This window comes from Talpa occidentalis, unplaced genomic scaffold (genome assembly GCF_014898055.3).
Source record: "Talpa occidentalis isolate TD23 unplaced genomic scaffold, MPIMG_talOcc4v2.1 talOcc4.8, whole genome shotgun sequence".
Classification (NCBI taxonomy): domain Eukaryota; kingdom Metazoa; phylum Chordata; class Mammalia; order Eulipotyphla; family Talpidae; genus Talpa; species Talpa occidentalis.
Genome location: NW_023605194.1, coordinates 19,238,198 through 19,262,421, shown reverse-complemented (window position 1 = coordinate 19,262,421; position 24,224 = coordinate 19,238,198). Strand labels below are relative to the sequence as shown.

The window sequence follows — 24,224 nt, the reverse complement described above, 5'->3', positions numbered from 1 at the left end:
GGCAGATTGACGAAGTACACTTCTGAGGGCAGTGGGTGGCAGGAGAGGTCTGCGTGCCATGTGGGACCCTCGCCCAGTGGCTGGGGATCGAACCAGCGCTACAGAGGCTGCGGGCCACTTCGCAACCCAGCGCTCAACCGCTGCCCCACAGGGGAGGCCCAATTTTCTTTTTTTAAAGCACTAATTATGGGCCACCCCGGTGGCGCAGGTGATTGAGTGCAGCGCTGTGAAGCTGTCTGCAGCCTCTGCAGTGCCGGTTCGATCCCCGCCGGCTGCGGAGATACCCGCTTGGCGGGGCAGACTTCTCCTGTCTCGCCCGCTGCTCCCCTTAGCAGTGTATTTTGGTTGGTCTGCCTGTTCTGTTCCCCTCTCTGTCTCGGGTGAATCCTCTAACCCTCCCGCACATCTGGCCTGTACCCCGGTTCTTGTATAAAAATAAATAAATCTTTTTTTAAAAAAGCACTAATTGTTCTATTAAAGGAACCCTTACTGAATTAAATCCTTACAGTGAGGTAATGATTGAATCTCTTCCTCAATGGCCTTTCTCTTAGAATTATGGGGGAAGTGTAATGTGGTCCTCAGAGACCCCAAATCATTTAATGATCCAGCTTTGCCTTGAAGGCAGCTGTGTCCTGGGATCATCTTCCAGATGCAGGTGCTCACAGGACTTAGCTTGCTCTTGCTGCTGTTCTCTGTGCAGAGCTGAGCTAGCCTACGTTTGGCCTTTGTCACTTGCTTGATAAAAGACCAGCTTTGGTCTATGGAGTGCAGACTGAGGTCTGAAGACATTGGGTTTGTTTAGAACAAACTGTAATTAACATAGGGCACAATGTGGTCTTTCAGGAATTAGCTGTCTAAGAGGCAGGAGTGAGTTGAGCCTCTGATTCCAGGAACAATACCCATTGGGGATGCTCAGGATGGTCTTTCAACAGAGACCAGTTGATTGTCTATGCACCTCTTGCCTTGAAGCTTGGCATGTTTACAGGCACTGTTGAAGAGAGATAATCCCTACCAAAATGGACTACCAGCCAATCTCCTTTATTTCTAGGAGGCCCTGCCTACTGGGGATAGGAGAAGGGAGTCTCTTGTGCTTGTGGAACAGGGCAGGCTGTAGCTATCCATCTTGTGGTCTTATCCCAGAGAGGCATGGCCTTTCTTTGTCTTAGGTCAGATTGCCCCAGGATGGGGCCTTTAGATTGGTAGGGCAGTCCCCCTTAGTTTGACATGGTCTGTTTTCAAACTTACACTGACATTCCTGTGTTTTGTCTTGCAGGTTGGGTGGTCCAGACCCCTTGGACTATGTTAGCATGTACAGGAATTTGGGGAGCCCTTCTGCCAACATCCCCGAGCACTGGCACTACATCAGCTTCGGTCTGAGTGATCTCTATGGTGACAACAGAGTCCATGAGTGAGTGTGTGCTGTTTGCCTCTTCCTTAGCCTTGTAACTTATTTCTGAGATTTTTCTGAGAGGGGTGATAAATACCATAGTCCTGAGATGTTGGTACTGCTCAGGTGGAACCTCTGGTTTTCTGCCCTCTGCCTGTATCTTCTTGTGTTGAGATGTTCCAGGCCATTGCCCAAGTACTGCCCATCTGATATAGAAAAGTGTCAGATGATGAGCAAGAATTCTAAAACCTTTAGGTTTTTCCAAGCTTGCTTTGGTATTTGAACTCCATAGCTATGACTGAGAACTTGGGTTGATGCCTCTAAGTCTAATGCTTTTTTTCCCCCCCTATGGCTTATCATGAAAAGTTTTAAGCATAAAGCAAAGTTGAGGGCCTCCCTGGTGGCACAGTGGTTGAACGCTGGGTTGTAAGGCTGCCCGCAGCCTCTGCAGCGCCGGTTCGATCCCTGGCCACCGGGCGAAGGTCCCACATGGCGTGCATACCTCTCCTGCTGTCTGCTGCTCCCCTCAGCAGTGTATCGTCAGTCTGCCTGTTCTGTTCCCTGCTCTGGCTCTGGTGAATTCTCTCACCCTCCAGCGCTTCTGACTGTACCCAGTGCTTGTATGAATAAATAAATAAATCTTTAAAAAAAAAAAAAATAAAGCAAAGTTGAATGAATTTGGCAGGGAACATTCATACCCACCACCTGCAGTCTACCATTAATATTTTACTCTACTTGCTTTTTCATAAATATATCTGTCTCCTGTCTCTCTAGTCCTGTTACCCACTTCCTTTTTACTGAGTTATCTGTGTTCAGATTATCAGATACTTTTTTTTTAAAGATTTATTTATTTATACATACAAGAGCTGGGGTGTAGGCCAAAGGTGGGAGAGGGGGGTGAGAGGATTCACAAGAGACAGAGTGAAGAGCAGAACAGGCGGTTTAGCTGAAGTACACTACTGAGGGGAGCAGCAGGCAAAACAGGAGAGGTCTGCTGTGCCATGTGGGTTAGCTCCCTGGCCAGGGAGTGAACTCAGGCGGGCCCACAGTGGGCTGTTATGGTGGCAGTGCTGAGACTTAACCCCTAGGCCACCAGGGACTCTCCCATAATCTTTTTCTTTGGGCTTTGTTTTAATTATTACAATCTTCCACATTATTGTGTCAAATGCTTTAGAATCTTGCCAGATTCTTTGTTATCTCCATTTTATAGAGGAGTAAACTGAGTCCTTTGAGGGATGAGATGCCTAAAGTTACACATCTAGATTATAAAAAAAGCTGGGATTGAATTGAGCTGCCTGAGTCCTAAAGTCTGAGCTCCTAATCACTGGGCTATATCACCTCTCTGATCACAGGCCCAACTCAACTTCCTCTTCTGTCTTGTTAAATTGAGAGGCCAAGCCTCATCTTTTCTCTCACTGATCATGTGGCAGAAACAATGTCTGGGCCTGCCTTTACAGCCTTCCAAATGAATCTATTGCAATGTCAGCATAAGGCTTTGGAAACAGAGAATTAATCTTGCCTGAATGGAAACCCTGCATTTCAGTATTAATAATGGAGATAGAAAATAGCAAACAGATGTAGGGAGTAAAGGGACTATGTTAGACTTTATATTTTTAGTTAGGAACCTGCAGAATTATTTAATGTAGCTAGCCTGTTCTGTTTTGTTAAAAGATTTAGTCCAGTTAAAAGAACACCATATCCTATGTGACTTATAGTCTACCTGCTCATCGAATATGGGTCCAAGGCCTAAAATGACATGAGGAACATAATTGTGAAAACCCCATGTTTCAAAAGGAGCAGCCACAGAATTTGGAAGAGGGCCTTTCTTACTGTTTTTCCTAGTTTAATAGTGCTGCTATTCATGTGTGTTATTAGCCTCTCAAATGTTTGTTATTTCTATATGATAAAGCATTTTGAAATTCACATGTCATTTATGACAATAGTGAGATCTCCGTTTGGGCTTCCACCTCACCCCTGGAGCCAGTGTTTCTTTTTTTTTTTTTTTTTTTTTTTTTTATTTTTTTTTTTATAGAGGCATGTTTTTATTTATTTGTTTGTTTGTTTGTTTATACATGCACTGGGTACAGTCAGAAGCGCGGGAGGGTGAGAGAATTCCCCAGAGCCAGAGTAGGAAGCAGAGCAGGCAGAAGGACCGAAGTACACTGCTGAGGGGAGCAGCGGGCGGCAGGAGAGGTCTGCGCGCCATGTGGGACCCTCCTCGGTGGCCGGGGAGCAGCTGGGGATCGAACCGGCGCCGCAGAGGCCGTGGGCAGCTTCGCAACCCAGCGCTCAACCGCTGCGCCACCGGGGAGGCCCACTGTTTTCTTCTTGATCTTATTAAATTTCTTGAAGAAAAGTCTGTTTTTTCCAGATAGTTCATGTGGTGAGCTCTCTCTTTTTTTTTTTTTTTTTTAAAAAAGATTTATTTATTTATTTATTCATTCATTCATTCATTCATTCAAGCACTGGGTATAGTCAGAAGCGCGGGAGGGTGAGAGAATTCACCAGAGCCAGAGCGGGGAGCAGAGCAGGCAGAAGGACCGAAGTACACTGCTGAGGGGAGCAGCGGGCGGCAGGAGAGGTCTGCGCGCCATGTGGGACCCTCCTCCGGTGGCCGGGGAGCAGCCGGGGATCGAACCGGCGCCGCAGAGGCCGCGGGCAACTTCGCAACCCAGCGCTCAACCGCTGTGCCACCGGGGAGGCCCCACAGATTCTTTTTAAAGCAGATCCACACTGTAAAACTGAGGCTACAAGAGAAGGAGGGGGAGGGTAGAGAAGAAAAGGGAAAAGGTGGTGGGTTTGGTATATATCCATCTGAATAGGTGGGACCCTGTATTTCTGAAACGTGTTGTGTTGTAAACCGATGTTACTTTAATTTAAAAAATTATTATTATTTTTTTGTTTTTTTGTTTTTTTTTTAAATAGAGGCATGTTTTATTTATTTATTTGTTTGTTTGTTTGTTTTGTTTATACATGCACTGGGTACAGTCAGAAGCGCGGGAGGGTGAGAGAATTCACCAGAATCAGAGCAGGGAGCAGAGCAGGCAGAAGGACTGAAGTACACTGCTGAGGGGAGCAGTGGGCGGCAGGAGAGGTCTGCGCGCCATGTGGGACCATCCTCCGGTGGCCGGGGAGCAGCCGGGGATCGAACTGGCGCCACAGAGGCCATGGGCAACTTCGCAACCCAACGCTCAACCGCTGCGCCACCAGGGAGGCCCTTAAAAAATTATTTATTTAAAAAAAAATACTCAGGTTCATGAATTCTCATTTAATTTAGTGCTTGAAGCTAAGGTCAGAAAGGTGAGCTTTCTGCTATCCAGCTTAAATGCTAAGAGATACTAACTTGGAATAACGAAAGATGAATCTCTGGCAATGTTCTTCTACTGTCTTTTGTCTGATTAATTACATCATTCCTTTTATTTAGTATATGTTTTATCAAGAAACTATTTTGTACCAGACACAGTCAACCATTTATTAAATGCCTACATCTATCATAATAGATGTGTGGGGGATAAAATGCCAAGACATAATTCCTGGCTCAAGGAGTTCATGTTCTAGAAGAGAGATAAATGTGAAGAGATGGCTATAATACTGAGCATTAAATGCGACAATCCTTGGATGGAGAACATGCTCTGGGAGCAGAGTAGAGGGAGTGACCTTTAGTTAGGCTGCTGGATGGGAAGAAGCTCCAGGGACAAGATTAGAATTTAAGAGGAACCTCATAGGAAGGGACTGGGGTGAGATCTGCAGCCTGACACTCGTAGACACCAACATTCCCTTTTAGGAGTAAGAGGAGCTATAAAAATCTACTAGCCCAGTGTTTCCCGAACTTCTAGTGCTGCCTTCATAATTTTTGACACCTGATTATATACTTTATGTCCTCTTTAAATTAATTTACCTTTGAAAATTGATGTAAATATATTTTTATATATGTATATATATACAGATACATTTATATGTGTATATGTATATATGTAAATATATTTTTCTCTTTTTGCAGGAGACTAGGTATGAAAGAGGTGTTAAAAAGATAAGCTAACACCAAAGTAGAACCTGACCCTGGACATGATTAGAAAAATTAAAAGAGAATTAAGGGCCTCCCCGGTGGCGCAGTGGTTGAGCGCTGGGTTCCGAAGCTGCCCGCAGCCTACGTAGCACTGTTTTTTTTTTTTTTTTTTTAAAGAAGGCCCGTTTTATTTTTTTTATTTATTATTTTTTAAACATGTATTTATTTATACAAGCACTGGGTACAGTCAGAAGCGCGGGAGGGTGAGAGAATTCACCAGAGCCAGAGCGGGGAGCAGAACAGGCAAAAGGACCGAAGTACACTGCTGAGGGGAGCAGCGGGCGGCAGGAGAAGTCTGCGCGCCATGTGGGACCCTCCTCCGGTGGCCGGGGAGCAGCCGGGGATCGAACCGGCACTGCAGAGGCTGCGGGCAGCTTCGCAACCCAGTGCTCTACCGCTGCGCCACCGGGGAGGCCCCGTAGCACTGGTTTGATCCCCAGCTGCTCCCCGGCCACCGGAGGAGGGTCCCACATGGCGCGCAGACCTCTCCTGCCGCCCGCTGCTCCCCTCAGCAGTGTACTTCGGTCCTTCTGCCTGCTCTGCTCCCCACTCTGGCTCTGGTGAATTCTCTCACCCTCCCACGCTTCTGACTGTACCGTGTTTGTATGAATAAATAAATAAATCTTTAAAAAAAAAAGAGAGAATTAAAAAGGAAACTCCACCCCCCAAAAAAAATAAGGAAAACTTTTAAAAAAGTGTGATATAGTGATATAGTATTCCTTATTCTTGCAGGCAAATAGGAAACACTGATTTTGTTTATCTCCCTTAATCGCACAGTTGGGGAAAGTACAGTGGCCTGTGGCAGCCATACAGCAAGTAATTGGCAGTATCAGAGAGTTCCCTAACTTCCCCGCTGTTATATAGTCTCTGTCATGACTGGGGAGAATGGAATGTATGGGGTATAAATTATCTTTAAGGTAATAATGTAAACAAACTTTTCTTTTTCTTACTATATTCTAGGCTAGTACTAAGTTCTTTCTATAAAATTATCATTTTATGTTAGCCTTATAGTAATTCTGTGATACAGGAATTCTTACTATCTCTTTCTTGTAGATACAGAAACTTATTTGGAGAACTTATTTTATAGGTGGTAAATTAGGTCTAGTGACCCCAAAGCTTATGTTCTTAGTCACTGTGTTTTTCTGTTTGAATCAGTTTGACTCTCTATTGCTTTTCTATTTGAATCAGTCAACCATTTATTAAATGCCTACTGTGAGCTTCCTTCCATTAAGAGCTGTCCTTCTTCTCACAGCTTGGCAGGGCAAGCAGAAGCCAGGGGTTCCCTGCTTGTTTTCTTGCTTCAGGGGCATGCGGCAGCCCCCACCTTGGTAGCCCTAAAAAGGGTGAAGAGCAAGCCGAGGGGATGAACCCTGGATGGCCAGTTCTATCCAAGTTCTTATCCTTTTGACATTCACTAGAGCAAATAGGACAAGAAAGCACTTGTTTGGATTAAAAGGTTATTAAAAGACTGTTTCTGAAGTGGAGAGGTAGAACAAGTTCCTGCTCGGGGCAGTCATAGGGGAGAATGAAGTGCTTTTCTGGGAACCCTAAGGTTACCCTCAGCTGACTCCTGTGGCAGAGACTGTCTTGTTGCTCTTCCCCTGAACTGGGAGGTGTGAGACAACTGAGTCTCAGCTGCTAAATGCTTGTTGGAAACCTGCAGCTCTGGCCCTTCCCGTTGTGCCCTGGCAACAGTAGACTGAAAGTGAGGTTTTCTGGGGCTGGGGAAGTAGTGGCTTAAGCACCTCTCTCTACCTCAGGATTTCTGGCTGCCCCTTGTATGGCCAACAATTTTGACTGGACTGAAGCAACAGGGAGCCTAACCAAGGTGTGAGGGACTGGCTAGCTGCAGAGTGCATTCGTGAGCAGTAGACTTCCATGGTGGGGCTTTCGTGATTCAGGTCACTGATAGTACATGTTGGGCTGCTTGCAAAGACAACTTTTGGTGTCGGCCTGAAGGCTAGCAGCGACGTTGGGTAGAGCCCATACCTCACCTCTACTGCCTACTGTCAGCTTGAACTCTGTCCCGCAGATACTGCCTTCTTGGCAGTTATGTCCAGTGGAGTTTGGAGCTGTTCTTGCCCTCTTGGGGGTGGAGCTGCTGCTGACGGCTTTCTGTAGCTGCCTCTACAGGATTGGTGGGGAACCTCTTTTTCTCTTCGTGTTCCTCTTAGCTAAGCTTTGCATCCAAATGAGTTATTTATTAAAATACTAGATACATATTAACTTTTTCACTTGTTGTTTTATGTGGCCTTGGTCCTGCAGTTGGGAAATGCTAATTTTCCCTCTTGATCTGTAGGTACTTTTTAACATGCTGTTTCATGCTCTGGGGTTTCCAGTGGAAATCCTGCCTTTGCTGAAACACACCTGTTCTGGGAGATTGATCACTCCTCTGCTTGGTCCTCCTTTGCTTTCTTCCTAAAGTTCTGATGATGACAACTGGAGTGCTTCTCTAAGCCACCCACTTGGGGTGTTCCGCAGGCTGAGGAAGTGCTCTGTAGGATCATTGGAGGACGGGCCTCCCTGAAGCTCTGGTCCCTCTACCTCTTCTCTCAGATGTGTTCACTTTCAGGATGACTGTGTGAAATGGTGCTCTCTGCTAAAGCAAGGGGATCTGGATGACCTCAGAAGAGTTGGATGCTTTGATCTTGGCCCATGGCAGGAGTAAGAGCCAGCAGCCACTACTCTAGGCTGGATTTCAGGCCCCAGATCTCTGAATTCTGAAATGTGGAGAATTCCTTTTTTAAAAACCACAGAAAAACCTAGGTATTATGGGCTTCTTAGTAGGTTTGTGAAGTTTGGGGCTTCATTCTTTACAAAGCTTTTCATTTGTAGCATGGATTATCTCTTCCTTCATAGGGTAGTTATTCCAAATTCTCCAATTTTGCGAGTCCCTCAGTAAAGGGAAGAGATTCCTCAAGCTGACCTAATCAAACTCACTTTAAAAAATGGAGATGCCTAGGCCTCCCCTGTGGCACAGTAGGTTGAGCGCAGCACTGTGAAGCTGTCCACAGGCTCTGCAGTGTGGGTTTGATGCCCAGCCAGCCAGGGAGATACCCACATGGTGCGGCAGACCTCTTCTGTCTCGCCTGCTGCTCTCCTCAGCAGTGTTTTCGGTCTTTCTGCCTGTTCTGCTCCCTGCTCTGTCTCTGGTGAATTCTCTCACCAGAGAATTCTCTCGCAACTCTGGCCTGAACCCCAGTGCTTGTATAAATAAATAAATCTTAAAAAAAAAAAATGAAGATGCCTGTTTAACTGGGGAGTGACTTCCAGACCTGAGTGGTGCCACACTGGTTAGCATTAGGGATTTTCTTTTCCTGCAGAGAGGTGGGACTCAGAAGCTTGCGTGGATTTGACACAATCTGTCTCTCAGTCCCAGAACTCTTTTATGTTTAGCCCACCCTTCTAGGCTCCCAACTTCCATGCAATAGCCTTTTCTTTATTAAATGCTGGTCCTCACACCTCCTGTATTCTGGTTCTCCCTAACCCAACATTCTGATTCAGAGATTTTGACTTGGGGCTTTGACCTTTGACTTAAATTCATTCTTCCATTCTGCCTCTGAGGTATTCCACTCAGCTGTGTTTTCTGTTTCAGTGGCTAAGTTATAATGTCCTAAGACATGTGTGGAGTGATCTTGTCTTCTGTGATCTGAGCCCTAAAAAATGGTCTCCTCACCCCTGTACATGCCTTTGCAGCTTGCTGACTGCTTGCCGAGTTCTTTGACACCGAGCATGGGGCTGCACCTCACACCCCACTAGTAAAAACGTATTGAATCCCACTATAGGCAGAACATTGAAGATGATGATATGATTAGGTAGGGGTAGGGGCATAATGAGAAGTCATATCTGACTCCTGCCCTTGCAAAATCCAACATTTGCTTGTTATGAGATGATAAATCTGGAAAGGAAGAAGATAGTGAAGATTGGAGCTAGGGGCAGCTTTTGGCTTTGCCTGATTTTTGTGGCTAATTCTATCACCATTTGTTTGGGATTCTATTACTTTCTCATGATGATTTCTGTAAACAGTTGTGAATCATGCTGTGGGCGGTGTGTATAGAGCTTCTGTTGTGTGAATACCCTCAGGTCGGTTCTAAACATCTTCCAAGGCTTCCTCATTACCTGGCTAATGCCGTTTTCTGAATACAATGGTCTCACTGCTGCTAGGGCTTCTGGATTCTGAAAAATCATATTTGCTTGGGAAGATGACTCCTATCCATTGCCATGTTGCTCTAAGTATATTTTTTATTTTCTTGCTGCATGACTTCTCATAGAATTGAAGAGCAGCATTGGATGTATATATATTGACTGTTGGCCACCCGCCTCTCAGTGACTACCTAGAGCTGTTAAATTCAAATCACCATGCCTGATGGTGGTGACCCCAGGTTTTGTTGTCTTCCACTTAGAAGGAAGGCTCAAGACTTATTGATCAGTGCCACCTGGAAATGAATACCACAAGCCTTTTTTTTTTTAAAGATTTATTTATTTATTTATACAAGTACTGGGTACAGTCAGAAGTGTGGGAGGGTGAGAGAATTCACCAGAGCCAGAGCGGGGAACAGAACAGACAGACTGACGAAATACACTGCTGAGCAGCAGGCAGCAGGAGTGGTCTGCGCGCCATGTGGGACCCTCACCGGCAGCCGGGGATCAAACCGGTGCTGCAGAGGCCACAGGCAGCTTCGCAGCCCGGCGCTCAACCGCTGCACCACCAGGGAGGCCCAAGCTTTTTTTTTTAAAAAACTCTTTGAATGTCCTCCCTTTTTAAAAAAGATTTATTTATGCATACAAGAACTGGGGTACAGAAGTGTGGGGGGTGAGAAGATTCACCAGAGACAGTGGGGAACAGAACAGGTGGATCAACTGAAATACACTGCTGAGGGGAGCAGTGGGCGAGTCAGGAGAATTCTGCTGTGCCATGTGGGTAGCTCCCTGGTTGGGGATCAAACTCATGCTGCACTGGCTGCGGATTGCCTCATAGGTTGCATCTTAACCCCTTGCGCCGCCAGGGAGGCCCCCACAAGCCTTTTTATTTCCTCCTTTCTTGGGTGTGTGGATACCAAGAACTGAGACTGGGTTTACAGAGGCCCTCCTTTCCCCACCGCGGGGCCTTTGTGTAAAACTGCACAGGTTTAAGCACAGTTGCCAGGAAATGAGTGAGATCCTTTTCAGGAAATTTGCCTGAAACGAATGGGCTGCCATTTAGGGCATGTGAGACTTTCTGTCACATATAAGAGCTCAATAAGGTCATAATCGTGTATATTTACAGCAAGATGTGCTCAGCGGATCTGGGAAAAACGGTGGCCTGCCATACCTCCCTGCTTCTGGGTCTGTCAGCTGGTTTGCAGCCAGTGCTGATCACTGGCCTCTCATTTGGTTGGAGGCCTAACCATTCATTCCTTACAGAGAATGTTGGGATGCATTTGTTGGCTTGAGGTGTAGAGTAATGAATAGTATACTCCCGGTCTTCATGGAGATCCAGTCTTTTTGGCTGAAGCACCATTGAACTGGAAAACATTGTGAGGAGGTGGGCCTAATACAGCTTTGGGGCCTTTACTTATCACTCAGAACTTCCCTGCCTCCTCTTCTGAAGTCCATTTCTGAGGCCTAGTGCAGGCTTGTGAGCAGGAGTCCTGAGGTTCAGAAACATGGCCAGGCCTATATTTTAGAGTAGGCCCGTTGCCCATTGGTCAGTGAGAATATGAGTTCATGGTAACTTCTCAGAGAGCTGTAATTCATTGGATTCTAGTCCCTTTACTAGCATGTTAGTAATAAAAGAGAGCCCTTTTCAAAGATCCCTTTCTTTCCCACTCTCTCCCATGTTCTTGCGTTCTCATTCCTAGAACCGCCATTGCCTGCCATGAGAAGGCCTATCAAGATGTTTTTAATTTTACAGTGCTGGCCTCCACATGATGCCTGGGGGGCACTTGGAGCCTTCCTTCTGACCTTCTGTTTCCTTTACTCTGATCTCAGGCCTTTCAACATGAGGCCAGGAGCTCAGGAGCCATGCCAGTGGGGAGGGGAGACTGCTAGAGAATGGGACCTGGCCCAAATGTCCAGTCCCAGAGGGTCAGGTTGACTGACTGCACTGTTTGCCTGTCAAGGATTTGACTCCTTAAATCCTTTGGAAAAGCTTGGTTGGTTAAAGGAAAAATGTAGCGAAAACTGACTAAGACACCATAGCTTGCCTTAATCCCTTCTTCTGCTTTAGCTTTTCTGATATATTTGGTTGCAGACAGGCTGAATTCCTGCCCTCCTGGAGCGAGTGTGGCAATTTTTCATTTTGTACGCAGGAGTATTGCATATAGAAAAGGCCCAGAAGGAAGACAGTAATTGAGCAGGGAGCCTTTGGGGTTGGAGCGCTTAAGAAACCTTACTGATGTGGATCCCTTAGTTCATGCAGGTTCCCTGGCTGGGAAGGAGCAGTGTCCACAGCATCTTGTGCATACTTCTCTGCTCAGAGCCATCCAGTGACTTCCTGTCTCCCTCAATTGAGTAGAAACCAAAGGCCCAGCTGCCAAGATTCTTCAATCCACCTCTCTCCTGCTGCCCTCCTCCTCCTTCACTCTGTGCTTCCCACAGAGTGGGAACTAATCTTAATCCTCTTCTTCCTTCAGCGTGCCAGGCGTACCTCAGGGCCTTAGCATTTGCTGTCCTCATGCCGAGAAAGATCTATCCTCAGACAGCTCCATGCCTTACTCCCTTGTTTCCTTAGGTCTTTCCTCAAGTAATCACCTCTCAGTGAAGCCTTGCCTGACCCCTTATTTAAAATGGGAATCGCATCCCCTCCATGATGCACCATCTTCTTTTCCTGCCTAATTTCTTTTCTTCCTCCTCCACACCCCCTCTGCCACCTAATTCTTCTTTAAAGCACTTATCACATCTAATGTATTTTACTTATTTACCTTATTTATTGTTGTTCTTTCCTGTGTATGTGTTTTATATATTGATGTTTCTTTGAACTTTTATTTATTGGGGTGGGGGAGTACCCCCAGCAACTTCACAGTGCTTTGTACATGATAATCCCTCAATAATTTCTGTGTTTTATTGCACATTACCTAAGTGTCTGGTGCTCTCTTGATGCTGAAGTTGCCTTGGGATCATGACAGGCAAGGTTTCTGTTCTCATGCATCCTACTTAAAGTAGAAACATGTGAAAATACATATAATTTTAGATAGTACAGATGCCATGTTGAAAATAAAGCCAGGATGATATCCTGGAAAGTACTCAGGTAGAAGTAGGGTGGGTAGAGAGGGTGCTTTAATTGGTAGTGATGGCTTCCCTAAAGATATAACATTTGAACAACAATTTCATATTTCTCCACAATCTGTGCTTTCTGGAGTTGTTCAATGCTCAGGTAACCCAATCATGTGAAGACTGTAGGTAGTGGAAATACCTAGTGCAAAGTCCCTGGGGTGGGAAGGACCTTGAGGTATTCAAGGACCAGAAAGAAGGCCAGTATGTCTGGAGCTTGGTAAAAGGGGAGGACAATGGAGCAAGATGAGACTGGAGAGTTTGAAGACAATAATGTGACAGTCAAACTTTGATGAGAGAGGCAAAGGGATGATGTGATGGGAAGCAGGAGTGGTATCTCAGCACAAGTGTAAAGGCAGGAGAACAGACTTGAATGATGTTTTTATGTCCCTAAAGAGGAAACAACATAAAATGGCTCAAAGTAAATGTGATTAAGATGAGTTTGACTGTGATGGTGACTGAGAGGAAGGCTTATTGCTTTTTTTAAAAAAAAAGAAAGGTTGATTTATTTATGCATACAAGAACTGGGGTGTAAACCAGAGGTGTGGGGAGTGAGAGGATTCGCCAGAGAGAGTGGGGGGCAGAACAGGCAGATCTACTGAAATACACTGCTGAGGGGAGCAACAGGCGAGACAGGAGAGGTCTGCTACGCCATGTGAGTCAGCTCCCTGGCTGGCCAGGGATCAGGGATTGAACTCCTGCTGCAGTGGCTAGCGATAGCTTGATAAAGCTGTGTCTTTAACCCTTGTGCCACCAGGGAGGCCCCAGGCTCATTGCTTTTTAATACTCGTATCTTGTTTATCATTGACTATCTCAGCCTGATTATCTCTTTGCATGGCAGTGGGAATATTAGTACCATTTAGCATTTGCTCAGCTATGACACAATGTACCCATGTATAGAACACACAAAAGGTATAGTCCTTGTCCTTGGGAAACTGAAATGCTGCAAAGATTTATTTCTTCCAGTTAGCCTCTTTCAGGTGTCTCAATCTTCTTGGGATGGCTAATTTTCCAGAGTCCTGGAGGATAAGTGGGTAGACCAAAGGCCCTTTGGCAGAATTTCCTGGTTCTTAGGTCTCTATTAGAAGCCCCCAACCTGCACCTGTGTGTTGACTGCCCTTCACCTTGCCAATCAAACTGTGAACTTCCTGCCATTAAGTGTCTAAAAGCCTGTCTATTTAAATTTTTCTCTTTTTTTTTTCAAGATTTATTTATGCATACAAGAACTGGGGTACAGGCTAGAGGTGCAGGTTGGGGTGTGTATGTGTGTGTGTGTGTGTGTGTGTGTGTGTGTGTGTGTAAGGATTCACCAGAGGCAGTGGAAAACAGAACAGGCAGACTGACTGAAATACACTGCAGAGGAGAGCAGTGGGTGAGACAGGAGAGGTCTGCTGTGCCATGTGGATAGTTCCCTGGCTGGCTGGGGATCAAACTAGTGCTGCAGAGGCTACAGATAGTTTCACAGTGCTGTGCTTAACCCCTTGCGCCACCAGGGAGGCCGTTTTTTAAGTTTTTCTAAAGATCTTTGTATTGGTTTGCTTTAAACCAAAACCAAGAGTGGAACTGTCATGGTGTTGCCAAGAAACTCAATCACCAGGCTGTTCCTTAGCCCAAAATTGCTATAGAGTCCCAGGCTGGCCTGGAATCCCCCTGAAACTGACTTTTTTGGGTTGGTGGTTGGAAGTAGAGGAAAGAAGGTCTCCAGGCCTCCACTAGGGGAGTTTAATATAAACAGAAGTTAAAAAAAATCTTAACTATGTCAGAATATCCCCATATAAATATTTCAAAAGAATTTTACAGTTTTACTGCCTGGTATAGTATAGTATAATCACCAAACACCATTTTAAAACAGGTTCTGAAGTGTCAGTCATTGTGAATTGTTTGAAATAAAAACATCTTCACAAATGTTTGCTTCACAAATAGTTTACTGAATTCTGTTGTAATGATTGTCAAAAAATGATGGCAGTCAGAAGAATCTTGAGTGAGGTTTGAAGGGTCTGGGAGGAATCCAAGGGCAGGAGATTGGGCAAAACTGGAAGGCCCTGGCAGCTTGTGAAGGATGGGGAAAATGATGAGCAGGGACTGCTACTTACAAGCACAAAGCAAAGGAAGGGGTCTAGACTGGAGATTATGAACAATAGGAAATTTAGAAAATACAAAGAAGAACTGGGGCCTTCCTGGTGGCTTAGAGGTTGAGTCTCAGTGCTACCACTGCAATGGCCCACCAGGACTTTCAGCCCCACCAGGGAGGTGACCCACATAGCACAGTGGACCACTCCTGTCTCGCCTGCTGCTCCCCTCAGCAGTGTATGTCGGTTGATCCGCCTGTTCTGCCCCCACTCTGTCTCTGGTGCATCCTCTCACCCCTTGTGCCTCTAGCCCACACCCCAGTTCTTATTTGCATAAATTAAAAAAAAAATCTAAAATATTTGTCAATATACACAAAATGTAAAAATGTATGAGAAAAATGTATCTGTGAAAAAGACAAAGAAAATGCAATAAAGTTATTACAGTAGCTGTCACAGTGCAGTTTTTTTTTTAAGATTTATTTTTGCATAGAAGAACTGGGGTATATCAGAATTTCTTCCCTTTTTAAGACTTTATACTTCTCCAGTGTATGTATATGCCACTTTTTATTTATCCATTCATACATTGATAAGACATTTGAGTTTTTTGGCCCCACTCCTTTTTTCCATTGATGAACATATGGATTGCTTTTACCTTTTGGTATTGTGAATAATGCTGAACTCAGACATACAAATAGCTGTTTAAAGTGCCTGTTTTCATTTCTTTCATGTATATGCACAGAAATTGGAATTGCTGAATCACGTGATAATCATTGATGATTGTTGCCAGACTGTTATGATCATTGCCAAATGGTGAATTCTAATTTTGTGATAACGTTTATTGAGATTGTATTTGAAAGAAGAGTCTTTTCCACATTTATTTATTTATTTATTTATTCACTTACTGATATCAGTCTATTAGTCAGGGTTCTCCAGAGAAACAGAAACAATAAGATATAGAGATATTCCATTGGATCTTTCTCTCTTTCCCCTCCTCTCCCTACCTCCTATAGCTATATGTCTGTGTGTGTGTATGTATGTATATATATATATATATATATATATATCTCCTGTATCCATGTCATTCATACATACCTTTGGCTCATGCAGTTTTAGAGGCTGGCAAGTCTGAAATCTACAGAACTGATGTTACTAGGTCCATTACAGTCTGTGAATTCGTAGATCCTTATTTTAATTAATAAGTTGTAAATGTTATTATCATTTTTTTTGATGCTCAGTTTGTCCTAGATTTGGCCAGTGGGAGCCCTTCTCTTTGGCTTCTCTCCACTTTTGCATGTTCCTATCATTCTTTGAGCACGTCTTACTTTTTGGCACAATAAAAAGTTCTAGGCTCATTCTGTACTCTCCCAAACCTGGAATCAGCCATTTCTCTAGTGAAGTATGGTTTATTTTAACCAAGGATGGTATTTAGAAAGTGAGATCTGGGTACTAGGTTGTATCATTGCTCTGGGGGTGTCACTCCTCAGTAGATAGCTAGGAAACACACAACCACCTTTATTCTATATCTATCTCTGTTAAAATCTATGAGTTCAGACTGATACCTCCAATTCTAAAACCATACTGATCAGATTCATTCAAATCTTCCTTTTCTGAAAAAACATATTTCGGGCCTCCCTGGTGGTGCCGCAAGAGGTTAAGTATTGCACTATGAAGCAATCCGCAGTCTCTGCAGCACAAGTTCGATCCCCGGCTGGCCAGAAAGCAACCCACATGGCGAAGCAGACCTCTCCTGCCTCGCCCACTGCTCCCCTCAGCAGTGTATTTCAGTCAGTCTGCCTGTTCTGTTCCCCACTCTGTCTCTGGTGAATCCTCTCACCCCCCCCCACCTCTGGCCTGTACCCCAGCTCTTGTATGCATAAATAAATAATCTTTTAAAAAAACTTATTTCTAATTTGATACATATTTACCAATTTTTAACATCTCTGACAGTGAGAGACACCTGACTACCATTATTCGTGATACATTTACATATAAGGTAATTTCAGAATGACTAACCTATTCCACTACAAAAAATAAGCCTACTGACTTGAGTTTAATATTTGTTTCCTGGCTTTTTTTGGTCTTTATCCTGAGGATATGTGAACAACACAATGCTACAAAACATATTCCAGTCATTTCTCTTCTTCCCCTCTTCAGTGTTCACTTAGGAAATACAGTTAGGTTCATTCATTTTTGTTTGTATTATATATTAGCACTTTATTCCATCCTCGTTGATTCTGTTTTTTAAAGTAGGTGATAGTATTAGCATTAACCCTAAAATGAGAACCATACAAAAAAGGTATTTTCAGAGATGGCCCCACACCCTGTAGTTCTTTCCACCTCTATCTCACCTACCCACCTATAGGTGTTGCTTTTTACACAAATGACAGCTATACATATATTTTCCTATTTTCCCTTCTTTCTTCCTGAAAAGGTAGCATACTATAGTACTTTTCTGCTTACCAGCATCCATATCAATTTGTAGAGCTCTTTGCCCTTCATTCTTTTTTTAACACATTTATTTATTTATTTATTTTGCGTAGAAGAGCTGGGGTATAGGCCAGAGGTGAGGTGGGTGAGAGGATTCACCAGAGACAGAGTGGGGAGCAGAGCAGGCAGATTCACTGAAATGCAGTGCTAAGGGGAGCAGCGAGCGAGAAATAGGAGAGGTCTGCTGAGCCATATGTGGGTTAGCTCCCTGTTTGGGGATTGAACTCAGAACTCAGGCGGTGGGGTGATAGCGTGGAGCTTTTAACTCCTAGGCAACCGGGGAGGCCCACTGCCCTTCATTCTTTCTTTAAAAACTGTATGGCTGACTTTGAAACACATTCCTATGGATGGGTATTTGAGTTGTTTCCATTAGTGTTTTATCATTACCAATTCTTAGAAGTGGGATTGCTGGGCCAAAGGTAAACATAGATGTAACTTTCCCTCCAAGAAGCTTATGATAATTTGTTTTACTACCAGCAGTGTATGAACGTGTCTGTTTCCCCATAGTCTTGCCATAGTCATACTTTTGTGTTTTTTTCCCCCCCTAAAGATTTATTTATTTATTTATGCAAGCACTCCGTACAGTCAGAAGCGTGGGAGGGTGAGAGAATTCACCAGAGCCAGAGCAGGGAGCAGAGCAGGCAGAAGGACCGAAGTACACTGCTGAGGGGAGCAGCGGGCGGCAGGAGAGGTCTGCGCGCCATGTGGGACCCTCCTCTGGTGGCCGGGGAGCAGCCGGGGATTGACCCGGCACTGCAGAGGCTGCGGGCAGCTTTGCAACCCAGTGCTCAACCGCTGCGCCACCAGGGAGGCCCATAGTCATACTTTTGATTTTTCACTCTTCTGATAGTAAAAATGGTATCTTATTGTTCCTGCAATTTGTATTTCAGTTGCATTTCTCTTACCATAGTGAGTTGAACATCTTGTCATATGGTTGAGGGGGATATAGTATATCTATTTCTATATGTATAATTTGTGATTTTTTTTTTCTCTTACATCTCTGAGGTTTTTTTCCCCCTCTCAATTTTTATAAACATCCCTTTTGATAATTAATGTACCAAAAGATAAAATTTATCTTTAGATAAATAATTAGTTCACCCTTTTAACATATATAGTTTAGTGGGTTTTAGTGTATTCATGGAGTTATGTAACCATCACCATAATTTAATCTTAGAACTTTTTCATCACCTCAACCAGAACTCCCACACCCATTAGCAGTGATTCTGCCTTTGTCCTCAGTCTGCCAGCCTTAGGCAGTCACCAGTCTACTTTCTGTCCCTATAGACTTGCCTAATCTGAACATTTTATATAATACAAATATAACTTACATGTTACAAATTATATTATTTACTACATCATATAAATGGAGTCATACACTATGTGACCTTTTGTGACTGGCTCCTTTGTTTTGGAGTATGCTTTAATGCTTACAGTGTACCAGTAGTTTCTAATTATTTATTTCTTGCTTTTTAGCTTCTAAACATTTAGTTCTCACAACAACTATGAAATCATATTGTCCACATTTTATAGATGAGGAAACTGAGGCACAGAAAAGTTGTATATCTTCCCTGAGGTCACATAGCACTAAGAAAATAGGGAGTGGAGGGCCTCCCAGGTGGCGCAGCGGTTGAGCGCTGGGCTGTGAAGCTGCCCGCAGCCTCCGCGGCGCCAGTTCGATCCCCGGCTGCTCCCTGGCCACCAGAGGAGGGTCCCACATGGCGCGCAGACCTCTCCTGCCGCCCGCTGCTCCCCTCAGCAGTGTACTTCGATCCTTCTGCCTGCTCTGCTCCCCGCTCTGGCTCTGGTGAATTCTCTCACCCTCCCGCGCTTCTGACTGTACCCAGTGCTTGTATAAATAAATAAATAAAAATAAATCTTTAAAAAAAAAAAAAAAAGAAAAAGAAAATAGGGAGTGGAATCATGCAGACCTTTTGTCTAAGCTCCATTACTTGCTTGCTGTGTGACTTATGGAATATTACTTAAACTCTCTCAAGTGTCTTTTTCATGATGTGAGTTAAATGAAGATAACAATGACTGAGTAATAGAGTGGCTGGAGAATTAAATGCTGTGACACGTTCTAATCTGTGATGAAACTGCTGCCAAGATGCAGATTTTTGTGAAAGCCTTTTTGGGGAAGACCATCATTCTCAAGGCTGACCCCTTGGATATAATAGAAAATGTAAAGACCAGTGGGCCTCCCTGGTGGCCAGGGAGGCCCTGCGCTATCAAGCTATCAGCGCTATCAAGCTATTGCCAGTCACTGCAAAATGAGTTCGATCCCCGGCTAGGGAGCTAACCCACATGGCACTGCAGACCTCTCCTGTCTTGCCCACTGCTCCCCTCAGCAGTGTATTTCAGTAGATCCACCTGTTCTGCTCCCCACTCTGTCTCTGGTGTATCCTCTCACCTCCCACACCTCTGGCCTACACTCCAGTTCTTGTATGCATAAATAAATATTTTTTTTTTTAAAAAGTAAATGTAAAGACCAAGATTCAGGATAAGGAAAGAATTCCTTCTGATTGGCAAAGACTGATCTTTGCTAACAAGCAACTGGAAGATGGACAGATTTTGTCTGAGTACAGCATTCAGAAAGAGTCTACTCTTCATTTTGTCATGAGACTGAATGGTAATGCTAAGGGAGAGAAGAAGTCTTACACTACTCCCAAGAAAAGTAAGCATAAGAGAAAAAAAGTTAAACTGGCTCTCTTGAAATACTATAAGGTGGATGAGAATGGTAATATCAGTCATCTTCATTGGGAGTGCCCCATCAGGAATGTATTTTTATGGCCTGCTGCTCTCACAAACATTATTGTGGCAAATGTTGTCTGTCCTATTGTTTCAACAAACCAGAAGACAAGTAATTGTGTATTTATTAGTAAAAAACATAAGCAAATAAGTAAATGCAATGACATGGGAAAGTGCTTAATCCAAGACCTGAGACTTAAACTAGATGTTCAGTTTATCTTAGTGGTTATAAATAGTCAGAGCTGGGAAGACCTGGCTTATTTGTCATGGGTAACCCTGGCTTTCCTAGCATTTAGGTGTACCTGAAAAACCGTATTTTTTTTTTTTTTTTTACTTAAAACATGTTGTTTTACTTAACATACCATGAAATTCACCCTTTTAAAGTGTACAATTAAGGGGCAGTGGCTTTTAGTTTACTAACAAGTTTGTACAACCATCACCAGAATTTATTTCCGGAACATTTCTGTCACCTCAAAAAGAAACTCTACTCATTTTACCCATTCTTTTCTTCCCCTGGCTCCTGGCAACTACTAATCCACTTTCTCTTTCTATGGGTTTATCTGTTCTGCACGTTTCATATAATAGGAATCATATAATATGTGGCCTTTTATGTCTGGTTTTATTCACTTAGCATGTTTTCAGGGTTCATCCATGTTGTAAATATCAGTGCATTGTTCCTTCTTATTGCCAAATAATATTCCATTGTAAGAATATACTGCATTTTGTTTATTCATCCATTGATGATATTTGGGTTGCGTTCCACTTTTTGGCTGTTACCCATAATGCTACTATGGACATTAGTATATATATTTTTATGTAGACCTATGTTTTCATTTCTCTCGGGTTTGTAGGGGTGGAGTTGCTGGGTCATATGGTATGGTTAAGTATTTGGTGAACTGTCCAGCTATTTTCGAAAGCAGCTCTACTGTTTTGCATTCCCACCATTTTTGAGTGTTCCAGTTTCTCTACATCTTTACCAGCACTTGTTATTGTCTATCTTATTTTGGCTATTCTAGAGAGTGTGAAATGGTACTTCACTGTGGTTTGAATTTCCCTAATTACTAATAGTGTTGAGCACAAGATGCCAACTTTTAGGTCAATTTTTTTCACCTGATGTTGTTTCCTCTAGAAAGTCTCTCCTGGGTTGCTATTCATTTTCTGCCTGGAGTTAGCAGTCATTTTGGCCTCTTAGAGGCTTGTTTGATATTTCCTTTGGTGCTTTAGTGGAGACCTTTGGGCAGGTTGCAGTGGTCAGGCAACTGTGCTTAGGAGTCAGGGCACATGTTCTTGTTGGTTTGATGTTGCTTTTGAGGTTGGCACAGCCATTGCCATAGACTTGCCATACCACTGGGTCAAAGCCAACCTCTCCCCAGGCACCTCACTGAGCTAGATAGAAGTTCTTGAACTGGAAACAATTTTCTGAAACCATCTCATCTATCCTTCTGCAGCAAGACAGTTGTAATCAATCCCTCACTCCCATTCTACCAGACTGGGGAGAATCTAATGTAGTCTTTAAAAATCCCGGTCAGTATTTTAGCAGCCTCCTGTATTAGAAAAATTCTTTGCTCTGACCCAGATCCCACCTTCGATAGCACATGCCAGTTTCCTCTCATGCTTTCCTTTCTCAGAGGATGAGAGACAGCCTCTCCCTAGGAGTAGCATCATCCTCTGGTTGGACAAAATTGTGTTGGCTGGAGAAGCCTACACATAGAAAGTTCAGACCACACCAGGCCCCTCTGAGAGACTTTAAAAGCTAAATGACCTTGTCACTTGTCTATTGCCTATTGCCTAGGCACTCTGCTTTTTTTTTTTTTTTAAAGAGAACTTCTGACAGGCTCCCGGTTATGTGTTTATCCCCAGCCTGGGCCATTCCAAACTCATGTTTCAGAGTTTAGAGGTTGTGTCCAGCCAGCCTGGTGGGTGGTAATCAAACACAGGTGGAGACCATCTGGTTGGGCCTGTCCCTCCCACCCAGCCAAGTGAGGGCTGGCCTGCCCACCACAGAGCTGGCCCCAAAAGCACCCCGTGTGGAGGCAGATGGTATACACATGCATGTGCATGCATGCGTGCAGACCCATACATCTGTGTGCATGTGTGCTCTTCCCTCTTCAGAAAGATGGTGCTGCTTACATGCCTGTGACTTCTCTTTCTGCATCTGAGCTTACTCCCCATAGCACAACCAAGGAACGTGTTTCTTTTAGTCTGTTTTTCAAGTTTTTGCGGTTAGAAATCATATATTTTTCTTGGCCCAAGATTAAAGCCCTGGAGCAATGGTATAATGCATTTTACAAAGCTGCCTCTAATTGGTGACTGCTTGAAATCTTCCCTTTGCCCTACTGACCCATCTCCCTTTGTAGAGTTTTAACTCCAAGTCATTCCTGTGTCTCCTCAGGTTGTTACACCCCTTTCAAGCCAGCAACCTCTAAGGAGTAGCTCTTCCAACCTTAGTTTGCTTAGCTATTCCCCCAGCCTCCCTGCAGAAGGGCAGTTCAGCAAGGGAAAATAGCTTGTACTATGTCCTGCCAAACATCTTCTAGCCTGCCAGCCCCCCTAGTTCTAGGTGGTGTGTACCCTCAAGATGGAGTTTGCAGGCCTCCCTGGTGGCCTAAGGGTTTAGTCTCAGCACTGTCACCACTGCCACATGAGTTTGATCCCTGGCCAGGAGCTACCCACAGATGGTCCAGCAAATGCAGAAGGCCTCTCTTGTCTTGCCTACTGCTCCCTTTAGCAGTGTATTTCAGTGAATCCCCCTGTTCTTCTCCCCACTTTGCCTCTGGTGAGTCCTCTCACCTCTGCACCACTGTCCTACACCCCAGTTCTACATGCAAAAAAAGAAAAGAAAAATGGAGTTTGCTTTCCACGTTGCTAGATACTTAGAGGAAACCCAAACCATGGACACCTTCTTTAAATATAGTATACGACCATGATCATTTTCAGGATTCCTTTTTAGTCCTTTAGAGAAAAGAGCTTCTTGAAATGATCTCCTTTCCAGCAAGTGCAGAAGAGCTGGGCACACTAGCAAGGCTAGGGTTGGTGTTAGAACTTCTGAGACTCTGGGATCACTTTCTGTCCAATTTCCTGGTCTAACCTCTTTCGGGTGATGATACGGGAAAGAGATCATATGGAAGTCCAGAATTGGACATTGACTGTATCACCAGCCCTTCAGAATTCTCCCCTCTTACCGCCTGTTCCGGTAGCTTGGCTCACAAGGAAGTGTTGGCTGTCATCTTAGTTTATGGTTTATATTTGTATGCTGAGGAATTTACATGTGTATAATCATTGTGGCTCATGTTTGTACAAGATATAATTACTAAAAATTATACATGAACACACTTTGACTTTTTTTTAAAGATTTATTTATGCATTCTTTATGCATTAAAGAGCTAGGGTACAGGTCAGAGGTGCGGGGAGGTGAGAGGATTCACCAGAGACAGAGTGGGGAACAGAACAGGCAGACTGACTGAAACACATTGCTGAGGGGAGCAGTGGGTAAGACAGGAGAGGTCTGCTATGCCATGTGGGTTGCTCCCTGGCCAACGGGGGATCTAACTCTTGCTGCAGAGGCTGTGGATTGCTTCATAGTGCTGTGCTTAACCCCTTGTGCCACCAGGAAGACCCCACTACCCCGACACACTTTAACCTTTAACCCTTTCCATGCTGGCAAGCCTCCTTTATCTCCCAGGAATTCCTCCCTGGATGCATCCTTTACCTAAGGAGATGTGTCCCCCCAACCAGGTCTTGTTCTCTAATCCACATCATTTCCCTCTCTGGTAGAAGTTCATTTCAGGGACTTCCTGGAGACTCAGGACTCCTGAGCGTTTGCCAGCTGTCAGGGAGGCAAGCATTCCTCCTTTGCTTTATAGTCACTGTGATGAGCATGGCCACAGAGACAGTAACCCCCTTCATTCTGGGCCATGTGTGGATGGTCTTACCTCACACTGGTTGCTAGTTCTCAAAAAGAGCACATGCTTGATAAATACTCATGAGGTGCTGGCTTTCAAGAACATGTCCTTCCAGACTGAGTTTGGGGGGCCAGCCAGTCCAGCTGAGGATTGTATTCTTTTGGTGCAGGTGAGAGTAGAGAGAGGGTCTCATTCACACAGAACATATTGTAGGACATATATATCCTTTGCAAACTAAGTAGGTGCTTATTAAACTTGAAGGAATGAGGTACATGAATAAAGAAGATCTTCGGTAATGCAGCTGTAGTCATACAAAA

At 44.2% G+C, this 24,224-nt stretch overlaps 1 protein-coding gene and 1 pseudogene across 3 annotated transcripts in view; both read left to right on the top strand.

Moving 5' to 3' along the window:
* Positions 1-24,224, top strand: part of SUFU (SUFU negative regulator of hedgehog signaling) — a 97,665-nt gene that overhangs the window by 4,616 nt on the left and 68,825 nt on the right. For all 3 annotated transcript variants that reach the window (XM_037496048.1, XM_037496047.2, XM_037496049.2), the window contains one exon: positions 1,274-1,408. In XM_037496048.1, coding sequence (XP_037351945.1) covers positions 1,274-1,408 — 135 coding nt within the window. The remainder of the gene's footprint in view (positions 1-1,273; positions 1,409-24,224) is intronic.
* On the top strand, positions 19,173-20,263 carry LOC119233576 (ubiquitin-40S ribosomal protein S27a-like; annotated as a pseudogene).